The 22,620-nt window shown below is 43.5% G+C and overlaps 1 protein-coding gene across 1 annotated transcript in view; it reads left to right on the top strand.

The window, feature by feature from the left end:
- Nucleotides 1-377: 377 nt before the first annotated feature.
- The window catches only part of LOC103373371 (protein tweety homolog 3-like), a 26,234-nt gene continuing 3,991 nt past the window's right edge, over nucleotides 378-22,620 (top strand). The window contains exons 1-14 of the mRNA XM_008303245.1: nucleotides 378-482; nucleotides 1,635-1,824; nucleotides 9,424-9,620; nucleotides 14,841-14,952; nucleotides 15,033-15,253; nucleotides 15,696-15,791; nucleotides 15,949-16,021; nucleotides 16,150-16,225; nucleotides 17,281-17,336; nucleotides 17,536-17,628; nucleotides 17,855-17,947; nucleotides 18,055-18,191; nucleotides 20,053-20,226; nucleotides 21,807-21,882. Coding sequence (XP_008301467.1) covers nucleotides 1,699-1,824; nucleotides 9,424-9,620; nucleotides 14,841-14,952; nucleotides 15,033-15,253; nucleotides 15,696-15,791; nucleotides 15,949-16,021; nucleotides 16,150-16,225; nucleotides 17,281-17,336; nucleotides 17,536-17,628; nucleotides 17,855-17,947; nucleotides 18,055-18,191; nucleotides 20,053-20,226; nucleotides 21,807-21,882 — 1,530 coding nt within the window. The 5' untranslated portion in view covers nucleotides 378-482; nucleotides 1,635-1,698. The remainder of the gene's footprint in view (nucleotides 483-1,634; nucleotides 1,825-9,423; nucleotides 9,621-14,840; nucleotides 14,953-15,032; nucleotides 15,254-15,695; nucleotides 15,792-15,948; nucleotides 16,022-16,149; nucleotides 16,226-17,280; nucleotides 17,337-17,535; nucleotides 17,629-17,854; nucleotides 17,948-18,054; nucleotides 18,192-20,052; nucleotides 20,227-21,806; nucleotides 21,883-22,620) is intronic.

Genomic DNA, 22,620 nt, shown 5'->3' with positions numbered 1-22,620 from the left:
TCCTCCGGGGCTTTTTAAACACCGTGTTTGCTTCACGCTCCAACAATATCATCCAATTGAAGCGCTAAACGCACTGAACCGACGGTCATCGTGGGAACAGCGCCGACGAGCCGCGAAGCGTCACGGCTCAGAGGAGGACGACGACGACAGCAGCGTCCAGAAAGAGACAGATAACTGGGCTGCGGGTCACACAGTTTAACCCCTAACCTGCCGCTATCGGGGGGGAAGGTAGCCGAAACGGAGAAAGGGGGGGGAAAGGCGTCTGGGTGAGATGTAAGCGGACCGGTGTCGGTGATTCCGTTATTTTCAATGTGGTCGGGACTGCAGCCGTTGCAGCTAGCTCGGTACGGCCGCGTTGATGCAGCAGGCTGTCGTGCTCAAATCCACCGCCGGATCTGGGAAGACAATAGGTGAAACATACGCCGGTGTGGACTCCCGAGACAACGCTAAACCAGAGTCTGCGTCCGCTTGGGCTTCACCAGGTAAGGCGCTAACACGGTTCCTGCTCCCCCCCTCACCCCCCAGTAACCGAGGCTTTGATGCCCGCAGACACGCAGCCCCTGCCTGCCTTGTTCTCCTCCTGGTTGCCTTGACGACTCACTGCGGTAGTTTTAACGGACAAAGCAGGATAACGCTAGCTAATCCCGCTTTGCTAACATTTTTTTTTTTTTTTTTGGACCCTGAATAAATACGTCGTTAATATGTGAGGCTGCCCTCGACCGAGCTGACCTACATGTGTCGGTACAGTAAATTCAGCACAATAGAAGGAGGACGTGTGGCTTTGAAATAACGGCCATTTCTCCGTCCACAACACCGCTAGCTCACCGAGCGGTAAAGGGCGTCAATTGGGTTGATGCGAGGTACATGTCAACCATTGTTATGCAGTAATTCATGTACAGTATGACCGCATAGCTTCGATGCCCGCTCACAATATGCTCTTTGAAGCTGTATTTCAGAGCAAATAGTTCATTTTAATGCGTTTAACGCATCGTTGGGGGTAATTCTTGCATGACACTAACATGGTGCCCACTGTTATCATGATTCAGACACATTGCACGACATGTTTAAAGGCAGCTCTGCGAAGGAAAACAACATTTAAATGGCCAAATAATCATCCAGTTCATTAGGAGTAGCTTTCACTGTCATATTGCAGTGTTTTTTAGCTGCACACATAGAAACCTATCCAGGTGTGTCTGTTAAAAACATGCCAAACCCAGAGCTGCCTGACTGTAGTGAAGGGTTGCCTCTGTGTTTTACAGATCTTTTTTCATTGATGCATATTAATTTAAAAATGATTTATTGTTTTGTTTTTTTTTAATATTGGGCATACCCTTGGTAAATGTGATTCTTTGTGCATGTGCATTTGTACTTATTAAATTAAGGCTGCTTGCATATTAATAGGCTGTACGTTGCATGTGAGTTAGTGACTGATCACCAGTAAGTCATCACATTAGCCCTCTAATGTCAGTCATCAGTAATTACTCTGTTTGATGGATGCAGGTTTTGAGGCTTTGGTGGCATTAAGCAGCAAAAACTGTGCATGCACCACCTTCATCTTCATTTAACGTTTGGTGAAATGACATTTAAAGTTGCCGTGAAGAAGCCGTGACAGTTGGTCGTGAATGTCTCCACAGTGTCCGTGTGAGGAATCGGGTTAGAGACTGAAGTGACAGCCGGCAGGCAGGCAGCTGCATCAGGATGGCAGCCGTAGTGAACTACTCTCCACCTTGGTGGGTGAATCTGCTCCACCGGTTGCCTCATTTCAACATCGAATTCCAAATGGTGAGCAGCGACTTCAGGCCGGAGGACTCTGAGTACCAGAAGGTAAGAGAAGTACGGGGGAATAATTACCTCCCACTCAGAATTCATCATCCCCTTCATCATGCAGCATCACCTTATCATCCTACCTCCTGCCACCTGCCCACACTGTAATTTCACAGTAGAGTGGCCAAGTGGTGACTGAGGCTGTCCTGCTACCACAGAGTTGTGGGTTCCCTCACTGCATCGATCAATGCTGTGTATGTGTGGGAAAGAGAGAGAGAGAGGGAGAAATGCCCTTGGATCAAGACAATGGTCCTATCCCTGCTCCACGATTGTTATGGACAGATAATAAGTGGAGAAACTACAAGTTGATTAATCAAATTGTCAGGCTGGTTCCCAACCCGTGGGTCAGGGCCCCAAATAGTGATGAATCTAAATAGTGGCTCAGGGAGAAAACAGAAGATGCCTTGTACACCAAATAGTATTTATTTCATATAAATTATTTATGTGTCTCTTTAGGAATTGTTATAGCAAAACAGTTTGTAAAGGAAGCTTCAGCCTTTGGTTAAACTGCTTGCAGCTTGTGCACATATGTAATCTGTGATGTGGGGTAGTGTGTAGGCACTGATTGTTTGGCTCTCCAAACACCATCAGAAGTGTGGGAACCAGTGGAGGAGTTAGTGTACAGAAAATAATCGCCAACATTCTTGATAATCTATTATTAGGTGAATTCGTTTATCGTGTCATAATGCCAAACATTTGCTGGTTTCACTTTCTCATAATGAGAATTTTTCTGCTTGTATATTATTGTAAATGTAATCTCGATAGGCTGTGAGGGAGTGGTTGGATACAACGATGGTCTAACAAAGACAGCAAGCTGAGGGCATCACCTTGAGCTCTGCGATGCATTAGACTTTTTTTTTTCTTTTTTTAAGTTTGTGACATTTTATTGGATTAAAAAATGAATCCATTAATTGAAAAAATAATCAGGAGAAAATGATTCATTAGAATTAGTTAAAAGCATAAAACCAATTGCAGTCATTCTTTGATTAAACACCGAGTGAGTCGGCAGCGCTGCTTTCGAGAGCAGCTCTATCTCAAAAGGGGGCTTTGGCCCAGTTTTGCTGCATTTCATTAGAATCCTCAAACAAGGTGACTTCCAGGTCTCTGCAGCAGAAAGCGCAGCCTCGGTAGCTCACATAAAGCTGAGACCCATCGTTTAGAATCTCACATTTCATGCGCTGCAGTCGCCCCTCAATGTAGTCTGCTGACATGTATGGGGAGAGGAGGGAGGGCGTGCAAGTTCAAGAGCCGAGCGTGGGAAGGCACCCACGGCCATGAACAAGGGAGGGAGATGAGAACTGGAGAGAGAAGCAGGGAGAGAGGAGGAGGAGGAGTGAGAAAGATAAAAAGAGACTGATTGGAGGCGAGAGGAGAGAGAGAAGGCTCGATGAGCCATGGGAGGTGCTTCTAAATTGCCAAATAGCCACTTCCTGCGAGCTATTCAGCATCTAACTAAGGGCCTTTGTGTGTGTGTTTGTCAGTGTGTGTGCCCACTGGAATTTTAAGGACCCTCTTTTTAGACTAATTACATCCTGACATATTTTAGCAGATGAGGCTGTTTCTATGTCAGTGAGCATTCTGCACCATGATCATATGTTTGTTTGCACATCACTGGTACGTACAGTTGCTGTGCATATTCTGTGTATTAGATGTGCTGTATGTATATGTGTCATGTACAGTATGCTCGCTTTCTGTGTCAGTGCGTATTTAGCACTTAGTGTTGTTGGTGGAGGTGAGGTCACAAATCTCCCTCAGGGGTTGAGTGTGTTATTGTGTGTGTGTGTGCGCGGGGGTGAGTATAGGGGTTCCATTCAGGGTGAAATCGTTAATTCTGGCTAGACGGGGGGAGGGAGGGATCGAGGGTGAGAAGAACAAGAAGAAGGAGGCTGAATTGGACTGGGGGAAGGAGGGAGTGAGAAAGGAGGGGAGGGAGTGATGAAGGAGGGTGAATGGGGGGAGTGAGGGGTGGGAAGGGGAGGGCTGTAGTCTGTTGTGAAAGAATGCTCTCTTTCTTTCTTTCACTCTTTCACTGAAGCCCGTCTTTAGATTGGCTCAGTATATCTGTCTCAAAGGCTTTCATGCATCCACTCATCCAGCTGAGAAACGCACAAACACGCACACACATACAAACAAGGTCCTACACAGTGTCCTTCAGTGCACTGTGTCCGTCACCGTGCCACGACATCACACACACACACACACACACACACACTACACACACACTACACACACACAGTCTCACACAATAGAGAGAGATTCTTCTGTGTAGTGTTTTTCTTTCTGATGTGATTTGGCTCAGGTTCATTTGCATTCAGCTCTCGAGCTCTGAAGCTTCTCAAAACTTTCTTCTCACACAGTGTCGCTCACTCACTCACTCACTCACTCGCTCGCTCGCTCGCTCGCTCACTCACTCACTCACTCACTCACTCACTCACTTTTCCTCTTAAACAAACACGTTCTGTTTAGCGTTCGCTCACGAGAGCACTTGGTCTCTGATGGCTTCGACTTTATTGGGGATGCTGACTCTGTGACTTTTTTTAAGAAAACTGTTTTACTTTTTTTTTTTTTTTTCCTGGAGAGCTGAAATAGGAGCTCTTATCCCAAAGTTCTGCAAGGCATTGAAATAGCATGTGTGCCTATCCGTTTGTGTGTGTGCGTGCGTCTGTTTGTACTATGGTAGAATCGCAGAGTCAGCTTCCAGCCGCAGTTAAACAGCTGCAGAACATTACAGAAGAACCACGTGACCTGTAATAACACACACTCATACATATTCCCAGCTGTGGAAAGTAAGTTAGTAATTGGTATTTTGGATTGTGTGCTACAGTTTTCACAGTGGAACACATTATCTCATTGCATTTTTTTTAAAGGATCAAAGTGGATCAAAGGCAAAAGATGCCACTCTTAAAGCTTTTCAGTATGAGATGGAAAACTCAAAAGGCCTGAATGTGGATTTAGCAGTTGGTGCTTTGTTTGCTCTTTGACCCAGTAACTCAGGTGAATATCAGCAGAATAAACTCAAGGTCAGTCAGGGCCTCGGGACAGAAGTCGAGAGGATACTATTAGGCAAGTCGTACTGCAGAGTGACACACAGGCAGGGAGAGTGCAAGGACAACTCAGCGAGGTGGAAGTGATTGATCCTGTCAGCTCAAACACACATTCGCAGGCGCGCACACACACACTTAAATGGACAGATTGAAAGTAGATCAGTGTGCCTGGGTGTTTAACGTTTAGCTCCTCCTCCAGCCTGCAAGCTGATCTCCAGTAGGGTAGATGTGCACACACACACACACACACTTACATCTAAGTGCACACACTCATGCACAGCCAAGCTCACCATGCTTATTAGAAGCTAATTGATCCACGCTTAATCTGCTCTGATGGTTTGTCAGCCCGACAGTTAATCTAGCGGCCATCATACATACTAGGAGGAGGGCGAGGTTGTTTCAGAGAACTGGTCCTGAGTCACATTATGAGTTTAACATTAAACCCATGCACTAGATATCCAGAGTCCAGGGTCAGCAGTTGTTGCTTTATATGTGCGTTAGTACTGACAGTCTTTAATTGTGGGACAGTTGTTACTGCAGATGAAGAGTTAAATCTGTTTATCAAGCAGAAAGGGTGGATGCAGTGCTTCAAGCCTCTTAAATGTTAATATTCAGTCTTTGTTTTTTCACAGCAAATTGTGTAGTTTGAGGTTGTTTGCCAAGGAAATGCCTGGAAGGCTTTTTAAAGTGGAGATGGAGAGTTTTTTAGGTCTGCAACTGATGATTATTTCCATTATTGATGAATATGCTATCTGTTTTCCTTAGATTCTTTAGATTTTTTAGTCATTACAATATAAAAAAAACAAAAAAAAACAAACAAAAACTGACATTTTGCCTTAAGCCAAGGCTATATATTCAAAACACCTGTATTCTTATAAGTAGAAAACTGATAGATTTTACTTCACTTTCATATACAGGTTTTTTCTTTCTTTCTGCAAACAGGAATTTTGGTGCCCCCCAAAGATGTTTTAGCCACCACCAATAGAAAATCACCTGTGCCAAAGTGATAAGAATTGAGAACACAGACAACAACACAACATTTAACCAGTCTGGGTAATTGGGGCTTCCTTTCCTCAGGCAAAATAGTCCCTATTGTTTATCAAATGTTCGGAAATGACAAAAGAATGCATAGGTTTCTGTCAAACAGGATAACACAACTCATTGCCTTTATTGTGCACGGACCAATTGTGCTTACTGTCGTACATTGTCATCCCCTAAAGGCCCATTCTGAGCCAGGAAGAACCGTGATAGAAAGATAACAGCAAATCCTCGCATCTGAGAAGCTGGAAGCAGCAAAAAAAACAATAAATATGTTGCCAATTACTTTGTTTTGCCAACTGAAAATAATTTTTTTAGCTCTGCAAAAATATTACACCTTCTCTTCCAATGTGTCTTTTGCTAAACACCCCCCCCTCCCCATCGCTGCATTTGTGTCATCCCATTAACATTATTGAAGTATGATTTATGATAGGTGTCACAGAAACGTCTATTATTATATAGCGTGAGGTTTCGTTCCTATTCTGCAAAGCTTAATGCATGTTGCTCTATAGGGTATTAATCCCCATTGTTGATTTTATATGCACAAGAGATCTGACACTGCATTAGTGGTGCACCGTATGGCTTTACTATAGCGCAACTTCTCTGGGACTAAGCCTATGGATGATAATGTAGGATAATACCAGAGAAGAGGAATCTGCAGAGCTTATCTCCCCCTCCACTCCCATCAGGATTCTCTCCCCTCCTGTCCTCCGCTCATCTCCTCTAAACTGTTGGGGGGAAAAAAAAAAAAAGCAATCAACAGATTTCTTCTCATCGCTGTCTTGACAGATGCTTTCCCATGAGAAAGTAACAATGGAGTCACAGTGAACACAGATTTGACAAGAACATAAATACACACAGGTTTCTACTGATAGCTGTAAAGGTTGTAGCTCCAATTGTGTTGGTGTACAGCCCATTACGAGATTACAGCAGGCCACAGCCACACTGGGCAGACCTCAGACGATAGAAGCACACTGATGCTCTCGCTCTGTTTGATTAGCTCCCTTATCTCGCGTACATTATAGCACTTACAGATCAGATCTCACTGTATGTAATAAATCTACTTTAGTGCTCTATCGACCCCTGATGTGGTTAAATTGGCATTAGTCCTCCACATGTTGATGCTGTACCCTTTGATGGCCTGGTTATATGCTGTTCACACTTTAACAGGAAGTCAAGTTAGTACCTGCGTATCAGTGTGACTGGTTCATGTTAATGGTTATTTCTGATCGTTTCTAAAGTAAAAGAATGATTCTTGACAGCGACGTGCTCCTATCATGCTAGTGGCTTGGCTGTAGGGATGGTGATGTTCGACTCTCGACTGTCAGTCACCACATTGATCCAGACTGTATTATAACAACATCTCGGTGGTGTGCCGTGAATTTCTGCGCAGATATTCATGTCAGACTTACAGTGAATTGTAAAAAGTTTTGTGAAGGCACTGCTCCTGAAAAGCCTCTCTTCCGTTACTTATCTACGTCAACATAATGGTGGTGGCTAGTTTGACCCTCAAACAAACAAGGAGCAGCTTCTTCACAGTCCACCATTATTTTCTCATTATAGCTGCTTCTACAAGGGGGTTTGTCTCTCTGCTTATACTTTGGAATTTGGGGTTAGGGCATGTAACCGATCGAGCAGACTGGAATTTTTAGTTGGAGACCTTAAAGAGGTGATAGTCTGTATGTGCAGTCTGAGAAAATTAGGTGTTTTCTGAACATTAAAGCATTTAAACATACTCTAGTAGACCCCCAAAAAGAATATTGCAAACCAGTAAATGTGCATAGTGTGGCTTCTAATTCCATCATCCACTCAAAGGCTTTATTGTCCAATACTTCATCCCCCTCAGCTGTTTTTTGGGCTAGTTTTCCATTAGCATGTGTCAGCTAAAAAGCTAAATCAAATGGTGAATGTGGTAAACAGTGTACCCACCAAACACCAGCATGTTATCAATGTTCTTGTGAGCATGGGTGTGTTACAATACCCATATTACCAACTATATAGCTTGCTAGCAGTTGATTTAGTTTGTCCTATACATAGTATGTGAAATGTAATACGCAAAAATACCTGCATGTCCTACGACAACTGGCATGCAAGACAGCATCTCTGGACATGACAGACTGCAACAGTTAAAGTTTAAGGTGCATTATTATGATGAAATACTGTCTTAGTTGTATGCATGCTGCATGAAACAGTACTTTGTAAAGTCCGCTGTAGTACGTACTGAAAGGATGAAGACAAAGTATGTGATTTGGAACGCAGCCCATGTTAGCATCTAGCTTAGAGCACTGCTATGCCAAAGCACAGTCTCCCAGATTCACTAAACAAATGTTGAGTTCACTTTCCTTTCTTGTATTATTTGATTCATTTATGAGCCCTGAACAGTTGAACTCAAAGTACAAAATTGATTTTTTTATTTTTTTTCACTGTCCTTAAATGAACACTTGATGTTGTCATGTTTATACCCTTGATATGTTTTATTAAACAAAGAAAATGTGAGGAAATCTTTGGCTGGCATTGAGGAAAAATTGAGGTCACTACAAACAGCAGTTTAGAAGCCTGGGAAGCCAGGAAGTCTGAGGATCTCGGAGGTAGAGCGAGGCTGCGTCTCCAGAATGACACTGTTGCTGAAGCGAGCAGCTCTGTGGCAGGATTCCTTTGTCTGCTGCAAGTAGTCTAGCAGGTGGAGATTTTGGTTTTCCAGAAACGTGCTTTTGTCTCTACATGGTCTTGCAGCACAATGACTTTTCCAGACATCCCCAGAGGGAGAAGAACAACCAACATTTCAGTGTGTGTGTGTGATAAAAAAAGATTTCATCAGCTTTCACCAAATTGCAGTAACAGCCCTCGTCTCTGTCTTTATCCACTTCTCCCTTTTTAGTGTTCCGTTCAGTCATCTTCTTTCACATCTTCTTCCTTGCATGTCTCTACACCCTGTCTCTCTCTTTTTTTTTTTTTTGTTCCAAATTTACTCCCCCGCCCCCCCACACTCCTCCTTCTGTCTGCCTCCCCACCACCCCTTCCTTCTTTTACACTTCAAAGCTTTTAGAGGGTGTGTGATCTGTGTGGTGGGTCTCCAGAGCACACAGCTCCCCAACAGTAGCGCTTCCGCTCGCTCCACGGAGGTGTGCGTGTGTTTGATGGTGTGCGAAAACAATGCAATGCAAATTTTTCATGGTATCCATCAAACGCCCATTTGACACAGCGCAGTTTTCTGGCCTCAGATAACTGGAGAGAGGAACACAGTTTGTGCATCTGTCTGCGTCTGTCTGCTAGATCATGTGGTCCGTCTGTGTATCTGGTTTCTGCTCATATCAGCTAATTCGCTTCCTGTATCCTTAACCTACATCCTAAATGGTCCACTTCCCTGCGATAAGGGCAACTCTCAAACATAATACATTTGACTTCTGACTGAATCAAGGCCAAAGTTTGATATAAACACAAACTGTATAATGAAATCACAAATTTCTTGTTGCCGCTAATTGTTTTTTTTTTTTTAATCACTCCCTTTTCTTTCTAGTCTGTTTTGCTGCTCGGTGCTGTGGCTTTGGTGTGTTTGGCCCTGGACCTCCTCTTCCTCCTCTTCTACTCGTTCTGGCTTTGCTGCCGGCGACGTAAGAGCGACGACTCCTCGCACTCCCATACGCACTCCCAGCAGCCCAGCGCCGACTGCTGCTGCACTGCTTGGTGCGTTATCATCGCCACACTCGTCTGCAGGTGAGACTTTATCCCTACAAGAGGAACGCCTCTGTACACGATAATAAGAGTTGTTGCTTTTGCAGCCACGCCACAGGCTATAACATTTGTTATGCTAAGGATGCTTGACTGAGAGAGGGTGAATTTATTAAATCATCTTCCCCTATTAACAAATTACCCTCTAGCCTGGACTTCTCTCTGGGGATTGTTAAGGAAAAGTTGGCAGTGATTCACTGGCACAGCTGGTTGCTGTCCAGCTGTGCCGAACATGTCACTAAGACTACACAAGAAGACACTAGGCTAGTTCCAGTTGGCGATCAGGTCAGCTATTGATGACTGGAGACACAATCTTCGATCACTGTTAATCACCACCACCAAGTGTCTCTGATTGTTAATTTATGGCATCCAGCTTGTGCTCCCCTTTCCATCTGCCACAGTGTGACCTTGGCTCCTTTGTGTGCTCTGCTATCTGAGCAAACTATTTCCGTTGCATGTCTTGCTGAAGCCAGAAATTCATTCGTGTATGTGTACAAATACATGCAATCGCTGACAGTAGATTTTTAAGTATTTTTCACTCCAGCCTGTGTATGTCGTGTATGTCATTTGTCACCGATTTTGTCTTAACACTGCGGAAGTAGTTTTTCGTGAGTGTAATTAGAGCGATTGAGACTCACATTTGCACGCAGCTGTGACAGAGAGAGGCAAGGAGGCAGTCGTCACTGTCCAGAAGAACTGGGCTTACTGTTTAATGATCACTGCTTTGTCATGTGATGTGATATAAAAACACAAACAACTTTTCAACCCTAAAAAATACTGTTTGTCTCACATAGTTACTATGGTAACACTATGTACACTTACATGCGCAGTACAGTGAATGTTCTTGGATTAATAGTCGTGTTTCCTTTCATGATTTTAATGCCAGAAATGCACAAAAAGCCTCCACGTTTAACAAACAAAAATACATATCACTGACACTGAAAAGTTGACTTACTGAGAAGGACAAGATGTGATGGAGACAGATTTACTGATTCGTCCTTGATGTCACGGTATTTGCTTTTGTTTCTGCCACATACAAAACATTCACTTAACTGTTCCGTGCCTTGACTTCAGAAGAAAACGTGGATATAAATACTACAAAAACTCGTCTGGATTGTTGAGGGTGTATATAACCGCAGTGCCCCCAGTTCAATTAGGAAATACCCCCCTGAATTAGGAAATACCTCCTAGTTAAGATGGATGAAAGGATGAAAATGTTTTGAATATGCATTAAGGGAAGATGAATATATGAATATGTAGATGCAAAGAGGAGACATTCCCCATGTTTCTCCATCCAGCAGAAAACACAGACACAAGGTTCTCATTTAGCAGCAGCCTTAATATACCGTTATGAATGTACATAAATCTAACTGCTGCAGCGTTCACGTCCACTCAGTCCTGTTTTAAGCCCATGTGTTGTAACTGGGAGCCGGCCAGGTGGTTACACTCCACTGTTTGTGTTTATCTGACTCTCTCTGAGGGGCTGTGTGTACACTCTGAGGTCTTTCACCCAAGCGACCTAGCAGCGGGGTAGAGTGTATTCTGACCACAGATCCTGAGTCGTGTGGACTCTGCCCCTCTCACCACACAAATGCACATACAAACATATCGGCCTGCTAATAGGCACCGCCGTCGTTTACCCTTTCCTCCCGACTTTTCCTCCCTTTCTTTCTATTTCTCCCTCTATGTTAGTCCCCCTCCTTTATTTATTATTTCTCTCTGTTCGGCCTTCTCCCTGGCCTAGAAAGGTTGCCATGGAGACAGAAGTAGATTTGATGCAGAGACGAGAAATGAATTATACAGTCAGGGGGAAGCTGTGTCTGCGTGTGTGCATGTGTGTGTATTCGCGTGACTCAGGGCTGAAGAGTGTTTTTTTTTTTTTGGGAGGTTTTAATATTTTATGATTAGCTATAATATTTCTTAGTGAATATTTGATATGAATCTGAGCATACGTGGATGCATTTGTGTGGGATCGCGCGTGCTTTTGTGCGCATGCAGTTCTTTGTCCGAAATTTAATATGACATCATGCCTTATTTTTGGCCCAACGCCAACCACATGTGGACTTCCTCCATTTGTGTGCAGGTGCACTGTGTTTAGACAGAAGGGGCTGTATGTTGCATCCTTTCGCTGCCATTGTCCTGAAAGGATTAGACGATCAGCAAAAAAAAACGATCAACATATTTAATTATCAATTAATTGTTTCAGTCATTCAGGAAAAACGTCAATCAGCCTTCCAAATATGAGGATTGTCCGAGGCTCAGAATGAATCTTTTGGGGGGTGACTGTGCACCACAGAGAGAGCAGAATTGGTCTACCAATAGTATTGGCAATGAGACTGTTTTCTTATTTGACAGGAATCTATGCACTTTCTTGTTATTTTTGACCATTTGATAAACAAGGATATCTTTTATGCTTGAGAAAATTAAATCCAAAATAACAAAACCCTGAATATGAATGTTTCATCAGCATAAAGAAGTAATTTTCAGAGGTCACCTTGGGCTGTGGGGATTTTTTTTCCTCTAGATTTTTTTTATTAATTGAAAAAAAAATAAATCAAATGATAATAATAACATGAGATTACTCCTTTACAAAAATGTAAAATGTTGAGGATATGTCAGTTCAATGTCTTTTCTGACAGCACTGACTATAGTACCTCGCTGGTATTCATCCGATACGACGCTCTCTTCTGTCCAGATTTAAACATTATATGTTACACTGCCTGGAAATCATTCTAATCATTTTTTTGTGAGGTAACATGAGGTCAGGGATGCTGCTGCATTGAAGCACTGAATAAATGTCATCTAGTCTGGCTGCACCACACTATCATTCTGCTATAGGGGGGAAAAGTGCTCTGGCCTGTTTATATTTCTTTAAACCAAATTACAGTCATCGTAGGTGGGGCTAAGCGAAGTATGCAGCTTCAGTTTCCCCTCAAAATAGTGACGGGTGGAATAGTTGTGGTGAAACATTTGCATGCAGGGTGATAAGCACTGTCATTAAAATGGATAATCCACCGCAAAAAAAAAAAAAGCTAGCAGGACTGCCTCACTGCAGGACTCAAAACCTCTGCAAAACTTAATTTTCAGTGTGGTAGGTTGCTGCCTGGTGGTTGTTGTTGTCCCACCGTACAGAAAACGCTAACACACAGATAGCAGAAGAAATGACGAAGCCGACCGAAATGAGCAGTGTCTTATACCCGCATCCTACATCCGGTGAGTCAGACTAGAATGAATGTAACACTTCTAACGTTTAACTTTATTTGTACACTGCGCTGACGACAACACCCTGCATTTAAAACTGTAACTCTGATTCCAGGACTAGAACGAGCCAAGCAGTGATCAAAACTACCATATGGAGATTTCATTGCAAAATGTAAATCAGTTGACTGGCCACTGCTGAGAAAATGAAATATATGTGTCCCTTTTCTTCAGTTTTATCTCATATCCCCCCCTATATGTATCATCCTCGTATCAAAGCTAGTCTTTGATATGAGGTCTATGAAATGTTGGCTTGTAACTACTTCAGTTGCTAATTAAAGTCAGTATAGGTGCCCCTCCCTACAAATAATCATGAAACTCATTAGTTGCTCCCCTGGTTTTATATTACCAATGATATTTTCTGGCTGTAGCCAGTGGGGATTACATGTCTTTGTGCTATCTGGTATTTCTGCTGTGCCACTAATTGGATGCATTTATTTTGGGTTCTATTTGATTTTGACTTGACTTCATCGCAAACTCAGTTTTGTCCAAAGACAATATTTACTGCCTCATCTACTGAACTCCAGCCGAGTGCGTTTCAGTGCGCTCATTTAGGTACAGCAAAGCATTTTTAGCTCATGATGTCAGTCCGTTTTAGCCGAAAATGGACTGAAGCAAAGACTAAAACAGAGCTCTGTCTCTCTGAGCTAGCATCAGTCAGAACAGCTAGCTGTTCCTCAAAGGCAACAAAGTCTTTGTAATGTATGTGTGTTCTCCTGTGTGGGATCTGGCCAGTGTTTGCTGTCAGGCATTTCATTTCGGAAATTCTGCCCGTCAGCCGGCCCCATATATGTTTGTTAATAAAGTCATGGAACCCCCCGATAGGAGCAGCAGGTATTCAACCAGCAAGAGAGAAAAGGAGGGATGAAGGGAACTGGAGGGAGAGACAGCAGTGAGACAGAGAGAACTGGTGGTGGGAGAGAAGAGGAGGATGAGTAAACAGGAGTGGAAGGAGGTGATTAAAAAAGTGAGATCACATGGAGGATGGAGTGAGATGGTGGGAGGCAGGGATGGGTGGGGAAACGAACAGATGAAAGAGACGACGTGTAGATCAACACACAAAGCACATTTAAGTGCCTTCATGCTTGTATTTGTCTCACTTTTGTTTCTCTTCTGTGTTTGTTGTTTTGCTTCACACGAACACACACATACACACACACACATCCACACAATATAAAGCCTGTTGTAACATGGGGCTACTCAAGAGCTAATGGGCTAGAATGAATTGCTTTAACAATGGCCATAAATTTCTCTCTACAAATCTGTCGGCTGCTTGTGTGCAGACAGAGACATCATCGAGACAAAGCGTACAGTCAGACGCGCATAGAGTACACAAAGGGAGGGCAGAGGGGCACAAGAGCTTATACAGGGTGAGGGAGAAAATAAAAGCATAGCGGGGAGGGAGCGTGCGGGAGAAAATGGGGTTAGATGTGACGAAATGGAGAGCGGAAAAAAAGATCTCTGCGGTGGTGGTGGTGGTGGTGTTGGCTGGGCAAGGGGTTAGTTGTGGTGTGAACATGGTTAAGGAGCACTTTGGTTTGTAAGAAAGGGTGTTGGGGCCAGGAACCCCAGATATTGTAGCATGTGTAATGTGTGAATGTGGGTGCAGAGCTGCAGAAGGATCATATTATTTGCGGTCTGGTGACCCAATTATTGCATAGACTCTGTGTGTGTGTGTGTGTGTGTGTGTGTGTGTGTGTGTGTGTGTGTGTGTGTGTGTGTGTGTGTGTGAATCATTCCTGGTTGTCCTGTGCTTGCCTCAGGCTTTAGGGTGACACCATAGCAAAAAAAAACCCTCAGTGCCGCCTCTTGCTGGTTAACAGAGGAACTGAACTCAGCAACTCCACTGTTGATGCTACAGTTTTAGCGTGTGTGTCCATGATGCTATTCAAAGATTGAATTAGTCATTGTGTTAACATTTGGCACTTCCTATTTTCTGCCTCCCAGCGCTGGCATCGCTGTAGGATTCTATGGAAACGGGGAGTCGAGTGATGGAGCCAATCGTTTGGCTTACTCCCTCCGTCATGCCAACCGCACCATATCTGGGGTGGAGAAACTGGTGAGTGATCTGCTTCGTCAAACAAAACAACACAAAAACCAGAATTAAAATAACAGCTAATGACGATGCTTGGCGTCTAGGTGTCAGACAGTGCCCTAGCCTTAAACCAGACCGTGGAGGAGAGCTTGGTCCAATTAGAAACAGCCTTCCAGGAGCAGACGGACTACGTGTCCATCGTCCAAAAGCTGCAGGGACAGCTGGACGAGCTGGTGAGGTTGATGGTCGACGTTCCCTTCTGGTCAAATACTGACATCTCCCTGGAGGACTTGGCACGCAAGACGGAGGCTTTTGACTTTTACAGGTCAGTACTAAATGGTGTGAGTGCTGAACTGCAGCAGCACTTGCTGAATCAAACTGAAAACTAGTCTGGCATTCTGTCCTGCATGAAGTATTATAGTGTTGTCTTAGTAAATATTGTGTTTTGATTCGGTGTGGCATGCTAACAACATTAAAACCAGCTGCACTCACCTGGACATAAGTGAAAAGCCAAGTGTCTAAACATCACATGACGCTGAGTCTAAGACTTTAAACAAAAGCAAGTGGGGGATCTGATCGTGACCTTGGTACATGTAAAATGTCCTCTGTGGTATGTCTTAAAGGAATCATTAACTCATTCCTCAAATACTTCCACCCTCTGCTTTGCAGCTTTTTGTTTTACCTCCATGTTGTGTGTTGAAATCTTTATCATCGAACAATGTATCTACCTATGTGTATGAAACGCTGGTGAATTTGTGTGTTCACAGGTGGTTGGGGTACCTTGGCCTGCTGCTGTTCGACGTACTCATTTGTCTTCTGGTGCTCTTCGGTCTGATACGCAACTCTAGAGGCACTCTGATTGGGTATGCTGCTTCACATCACACCACAAAAGTTGCTCCTATTGGGTGAATCAGATCTCGTCCAGGCTCTGAACCTGCATCGTCTAAACCTGTGTAAAGCATGTCGCAGGTTTTTAGGCTGAATCTTGACCTTAAACATGTGTATTTTTTTGTCCTTCAGAGTATGCCTGCTGGGGGTACTGACTCTGATCATCAGCTGGGGGTCTCTGGGCCTGGAACTGGCTGTCGCTGCTGTAAGTGTAACCATGGCAACATTGCCGAGCTCTCTGGCACTGCAATGATGTAATCTCTACCCACTGCTCAAGTGAGTGTGTTCATGCTACTGTAGCCTGATGTGTCATGTGTGCTTACCCTCTTACAGTCAGCCAGCGACTTCTGCGTTTCCCCGGATACATACATCACCAGGGTAACCAAGGAAAACGCTGTCATCAACCAAGGTATACAGACAGGAAAATACAGGACTGGGGAACTGGTGGCAGCAAATTTTAGGGATTTTTCTGCTGTGTTGCGAAACCTTTAAGACTTGTACCGTGTATTTTTGTGAGCACTTGAACCTTCTCATATTATTTTTTAAAGTTAAGCAGTTGCAGATTAGATTAACCATCCAGCATTTCATGACCTCAAAATCAAAGATTGTGTTTACTGTTTATGTTTTAAAACTGTCAGATTTCCCTTGATAGCTCTGGGGGCAGGGAGACTCTCCACTGCTGTAAAAATATAACATTTGCCAACAACATTCTACATTTTTTATATGATAAAGTGATGTAGGGAGAAATGGTAGATTTTTTTGTCAATGGACCCCTCATTGGCAAATACTGTAGGTTGGCAAATAAGCAGAGACATCTAGAACAGACTCCAGTTTCCTCACTGACAGTTGAATCTCACCCTGACATGCTGCCTCTATTTTAAGAAACAAGTGTGTGCGTTTATGTGTCTGCGAGAGTGTGCATCCGACGGGATTGCATTTGATTGACACTCTGGTATCTAAAAGCTCTTACTCTCTCTCTGCTGACTGCAATGCATCAGCAACCCTGTACTCCCCACTCGCTCTTCCTCCTGCTCGTCTCAGATGCAAAAAAAAAGAGGAAAAAAAATCTGAGCTCAGTTTCGCATTTTCATTTAAGATCGTGATCAGATTTGTTCTCTCCCTTTTCATCCTTTTATATCCCTCTTTACCTCTCAAAATTCCCTCCTTCTTCCTCTCCCTCCCTCCCTCCCTCCCTCACTTCCCTCTTTTCACTCAAGTAATGAGATCCGCTGTCTGTCAGTTGTTTCCGCTCTATCTGTTTGCTCTAGAGCACAGATGTTGCGTTCGTAATACACATAAAAACACACGCAATTATGCCTGAGTAGTACTGCAAACATGCCTCTATTGAGAGATACTGGGCTTAGGAAACCTTAATACATGCAGTTTACATCCTTCTTTCAGTAAAGTGTATGTTCCGATTGTATGCATTGTTATATTGATGTGTGTTTTTTGACACGTCCCCAGATATCCTGCAGTACTACCTGAGGTGCAGCTCTGGACAAATTAACCCCTTCCAGCAGGTAACTTTGCTTTTCAGTGTTGTTGCAGTTCTTTTTTTATTGGAACCAAAAATGTCATTGCTTCATTAGAATGCATTCTGGTAACACTGGATTCATGGGACATAGAGGAATCAAAGTGTGGTGCAGTTTAATAACCAAAAGATGTATTTGTGCATGTGTTTTTGTTTGTGCCTCTGGTGTCTCCCTGTGCGTTTTGTAGAGGCTGTCAGGGAGTCACAAAGCATTGGTGGAGATGCAGGATGATGTGGCAGAGCTACTGAGATCAGCAACACGTGATTATGCCAACACCAAGGTGTGTATGTGTGTGTGTGTGTGTGCCTGCTTGTGTACGCAATGATCTGTAGGACTTTTTTTCACGGATGAGGGGATTTTCATCAGTGGGAGCGAGATGAAAGTGTCAGTTGTACAAGTGCCAGCACACACGTGTTTATCTTGTGTGTGTGTGTGTGTGTGAATGTGCAAGACGGCAGGTATCTATATCTGAGCAAGCATGTCTAACCTTTGCTTTGTGTGTGCAGGGGAGTCTTGAGCAAATCCAGTCTGTGCTGAATTCTACTGAGGTTGGTCTTCACCAGCTGACTGCTCTGGTTGACTGTCGCAGCCTACACATGGTGAGTCACTTTGTGTGTTGTGTTAGAAGAGAAAAGTCCTCAAAATCCAGACTTTTTTTTTTCTTTCTACCAGCTGACTCCTCTCCTCTCCTCTCCTCTCCTCTCAGGACTACGTCCAAGCATTGACCGGGCTGTGTTACGACGGCGTGGAGGGTCTCATCTACTTGGTTCTCTTCTCCTTCGTCACCGCTCTGATGTTCTCCTCTATTGTGTGCAGTGTGCCACATACCTGGCCTGGCAAGAGGTAACACACACCCACAGTTTCTCTCACGCACAGACAGAAGCCACACACAAACCTTAACATCCCTGAATCCATCTCCTTAGTTAATCTGTACACTAACAACTCACATACTACTAGCTCTAACTTCTTACTGTAATTGTCTAACTGAAATCAGCTGATGGACTTGAGAACAGTGGAACGACCCATACAGAATCTCCTCGGTGCCCATGCATGTCATTCTTTTACATGTGTTTGCCTCCCAAACTGTTGTATCTTTCCGTATGTCTACCTGCCTGTCTTTGCATCCATCCAGTTTACTCTGCAAGTTTTCTTTTATCGTTTGCCGTCAGCACTGCCAGTCTGGCTGATTGTTTGTTTCTATGTTTGTACATATCTCTCATTTTCTTTTCTCCTCTATGGACTCGGAGCACCGGTCTTGCGTTAGACTGTATATCACCACACTTTTTTTTTTTTTTTTCTGTGCCCCACTTCCTCCTTCTGTTCCTTCCCTGCCTCCTCTCTCCCTGTCCTGATTTGGAAATGCTTTGGGCTTCAGCGAATGATGGTGGATATTGAGGAAATTGAACGACCCAATGGTCAGATATACAACCCATTCCAACAACCAAATCATTCTGTGGTAAAATCACTCAAAAAGACTATACACGCAGTGATGGTTTTCACTCCGGTGAATGATCTGAATAATGAAACACAGCTGTGCCATAGTAGTGCTGTTTTATGATTGTTTGTTGGATGTGAATCACCAGCAGCGCCAATGAATGGCCCAGCAGGTATTAAGCAGTAAACTTTAATGTCCCTGAATTTAACAAGAACAACTGCTCCCTGGGTCGGCTCTTTATTAGACTGTGCTGCAACTGCTGAGTCTGTTTGATGGGCTGCAAAGCTTAACTCCATTTTGGTTGAATGACTGAAACACCTCCATCTGGTGGCCATTCGGGGCAGTAACTTCTCCTCCACCTTATTGTCTCTGTTAACACAGGGCCAAAGATATTCCCTCTTTTAAACATTCCAGTCTGATGTTGTTAGTGTGTGGACAGCTGATGCAGACTGTCAGAAAGCAACAAAGAGGAAAATACAACAGTCGTAATATTAGGTTCTCCAGATGAACATGTGCATGCACTTTATGATCCTACATTATAGAATCCAGTACATTTCTGTAGCCAGAGATCCAACTTCCAAATCAGCACATATCTTATTTGATGCCTCATTCTGTTATGTTGCTGGCCGTTTTACATTTTTGACCATTTTATGTCTGAAAATGGTTTGCCCAAATCAGCCATATTATCTCCTTTTTTCCTGATGTTTTTGCTTTAATTTCCATGGAGCACACAGAGATGCATGAATGATATCAAAGAAAAAGGAGTGTGGAAATTTGTTGCTAATTGACGATTGGACAGTAAATACCAGGAGCAAATCCTCTGTGTCAATAGAGGAGGACTGCATGAAGAAAATGGCTGCATGTTTCTACTTAATAAAAGGACTATTGAGATATTGAAGAGTCTGCTATTTTCCTGCAGTATAATATTATGTAATGCCACACAGCAATGAAAAGAAAAAAAAAAAAACAACAGCTACATGTGTCCGCTCTGGACCCCACTGTGCTTAGTAGTGGATCTGTTTGTAGATGAATGCTTCCCATGTTCCTTTTCTTCTTGTTCAGCTGCTTTGGGGCTGGAGGCATGGCCTTACCCAGTCTGTTGTATCAGGGGACTCCTGATAGTACAAGTACACCTTCCCCTCTCCTAACCTCCTCTTCAACCACTTGTTTACACTCTGTTGTCTCTCTCGGATCTCCCTCCCCTCTACCTTTCCCCCCTCCTCTCCATCATGCCCTCTCGTGCCCTGCCCTTACCCTGACCGATTGAAGGACGGATGAGGAAGACGGAGAGGACGAGTCGGGTGCCTCCCGCGGCGGTGTGCACGATAACCTGTACCGCGTTCACATGCCCAGTCTCTACAGCTGTGGCTCCAGCTACGGTAGCGAAGCTAGCCTGCCCGCTACCGCCCACACTGTCAGCAATGCCCCCGTCACTGAATACATGTGAGTTAGCACCCATCGCTAGCTAGAGGCTAGCAGGATCAATACACTGCCTGCCATAGGTAGCTGATGCTTGCCCCCTGTGATCCAGACTAGCAGCATAGCAATGCTCACTGCCTGCGTTATGATAAGTTAGAATAGCTACTTTTTTCAAATGTATGGCTCGCATGTCCATTGTGACACACTGTTAGCAATATTTGTCACTCGGTGAGTTAGAAACTGTCACTAGCTCTCCCTTTGATGCTGATAGAGAAGTAGCTGCTTGCTGTATCAGCCAGGCTGCCTGTTTAAGCCCACAATGTTAGCAAAAAACAAATTCATGTTTGCACTCGCATAGCATAAGTTTAAAAATTTCACCCTGCTTGCTACGTGTTGTTGTCACAGAACTGAATCGCTTGCTTTTAATGCAACAGAAAGTACAGATGACAAATAAGCATATACATCTCTTTTCTGCCACTGCTCATTTCTCTAATGAAGCACAATCTAGTATTATTATTTGGACCATGAACAAAACCTGTATGTGTAATTATACTGACGACTCTATTCTGAATCACATCACAGGCCTGTAGAGATATTTGTTCCCTTTCAGGCTGCCAGATAGTCAGTTCTGGTCCATACTAACATGATGTGAATACTAGGAGACTTGACTCATGGGCGGTCTCTTACTATGAATATTTCACAAGCTTTACTTTTTTGTCAAAGCTAAACTGTTTTGCATAATAATACAGCCTCATACATGTTATTTTTCCTTTGTGTTTTTGTTGAACAATAAGAGTCAGCTGCCAGGTTTGAAATGGCCAGTTTTCAAAGGACCAGACTCACATAATCCTGTGAAATCAGTTCCATAACCATACAGTTACCAACTATGGAAACTGGTCTGACAGTGAAGTAAATTATACAACCAAAGTGTGCAAGGCCACTTATTTTTTCTTGAACTTATTTTGGTACATTTTAGGAAAACCTAAAGTAAAAACCTCAAATACTGAACAGTGATGAATGGGTGCAGCCGTGTTTTGGTTTCTATCGAGCTACCTGGGAAACATACATCTGTGTAGCTTGAATAATTTAGACTATCCCGTGTTCTATCTCCAAGTTAGAGCTGTAAGGTTCTTCCATACACACAGTGTCACCTTGCAGTAATAAGACGAAACATAGCTGTTTGTTTTTGCAGACATTTACAATACCAACCTCAGATTGTGCTTGCAAGAGATATTTGAAGCCTAATTGATAAATATTTCATGTATAAATGTCTTCTTCAACCTTTAAAAAATTTAATGTTGCATCACCCCACACTGATAAAAGGACTATTTTACTGAGTCAGTGTCGCATTGTGAGAGTAAAGGTTTTGTGCATTGCTCAGGAAGAATGTAAACCATGTTGGACTGTGGCAGAGTTATCTAACCGCTGGCTATATGATACCAAGCTTAAGTCCTTCGTTTGTCATTGTTATTGAGGTCATTTGTCAGAGGCCATCTGTCAGAGAGTCACAATGTCGTAATGATGAGCAGAGCACAGATCAGCAACAGATCAACAACTCAGCGGCAGGGTGACCACATGCAGTAACCTCTTATTCTATAATGCAGGAGCCAGAACGCAAACTTTCAGAACCCTCGGTGTGAGAACACCCCCCTGATTGGCAGGGAGTCCCCTCCACCCTCTGTAAGTGCACACTTTCTAGAACACACTCTCCCTCAGCTATCTTCCAATACCCACAGTGCAGCTGGGAAATGTTTCGAAAACCCACAGAGATGGCTTTTCTTGTCAATTTTAAATGTAACGAAGGCCAACGATTAAATGCCCTATCTCTGCTGTGTTCATAGCACGCCATGTGTGGATATTGGAAGGTAGTCCCCTATCCCTACACCACTGCAAGTGTCCTCTGTGCTCAAACTAGACCGTGATCATGGATCGCCTTCATGAAGGTCATTTTGGCAGCCTGGGATAACTGGAAGCTTGAAAAGAAGCCTGTTGTTAGTACAGTTTTGCACTTGCATCAAAAGAGGGGGTTGAATAGTTTGATAAGTGTAATAGTTGTCAGATACAAAGTTGTTCTCTATTTCTGATGTAAAAAGTCTGGCTGGTTTCACCATGGCTGTCAGTGCTGTGTGAGGAGAACTTAGACCACATAACATTCATTTCTGCTGCCGACCAGCTCAGAGACATCGCTGAACCTCAAAACACTTTTTTAAAATAAACTGTTGTGGCTTCGACAGGGTGCTGCTGGGCCTGTAGCTGTGGATGTTGTTCATGCAGGAACAACTGCATACGTTACAATACTGTGGACGGACAAAAATGATTTAACAAACCTAGCGTGGTTACTTTTTAACACCTCTCAGGATGCATTTCTTGCTCCATGCCACCTGGTCAAGCTCGATAATTTTTGACAATTCTGCCCCC

Source organism: Stegastes partitus, unplaced genomic scaffold (genome assembly GCF_000690725.1).
Source record: "Stegastes partitus isolate 25-593 unplaced genomic scaffold, Stegastes_partitus-1.0.2 Scaffold1964, whole genome shotgun sequence".
Taxonomy (NCBI): domain Eukaryota; kingdom Metazoa; phylum Chordata; class Actinopteri; family Pomacentridae; genus Stegastes; species Stegastes partitus.
This window is presented reverse-complemented; position numbering and strand designations above follow the sequence as displayed.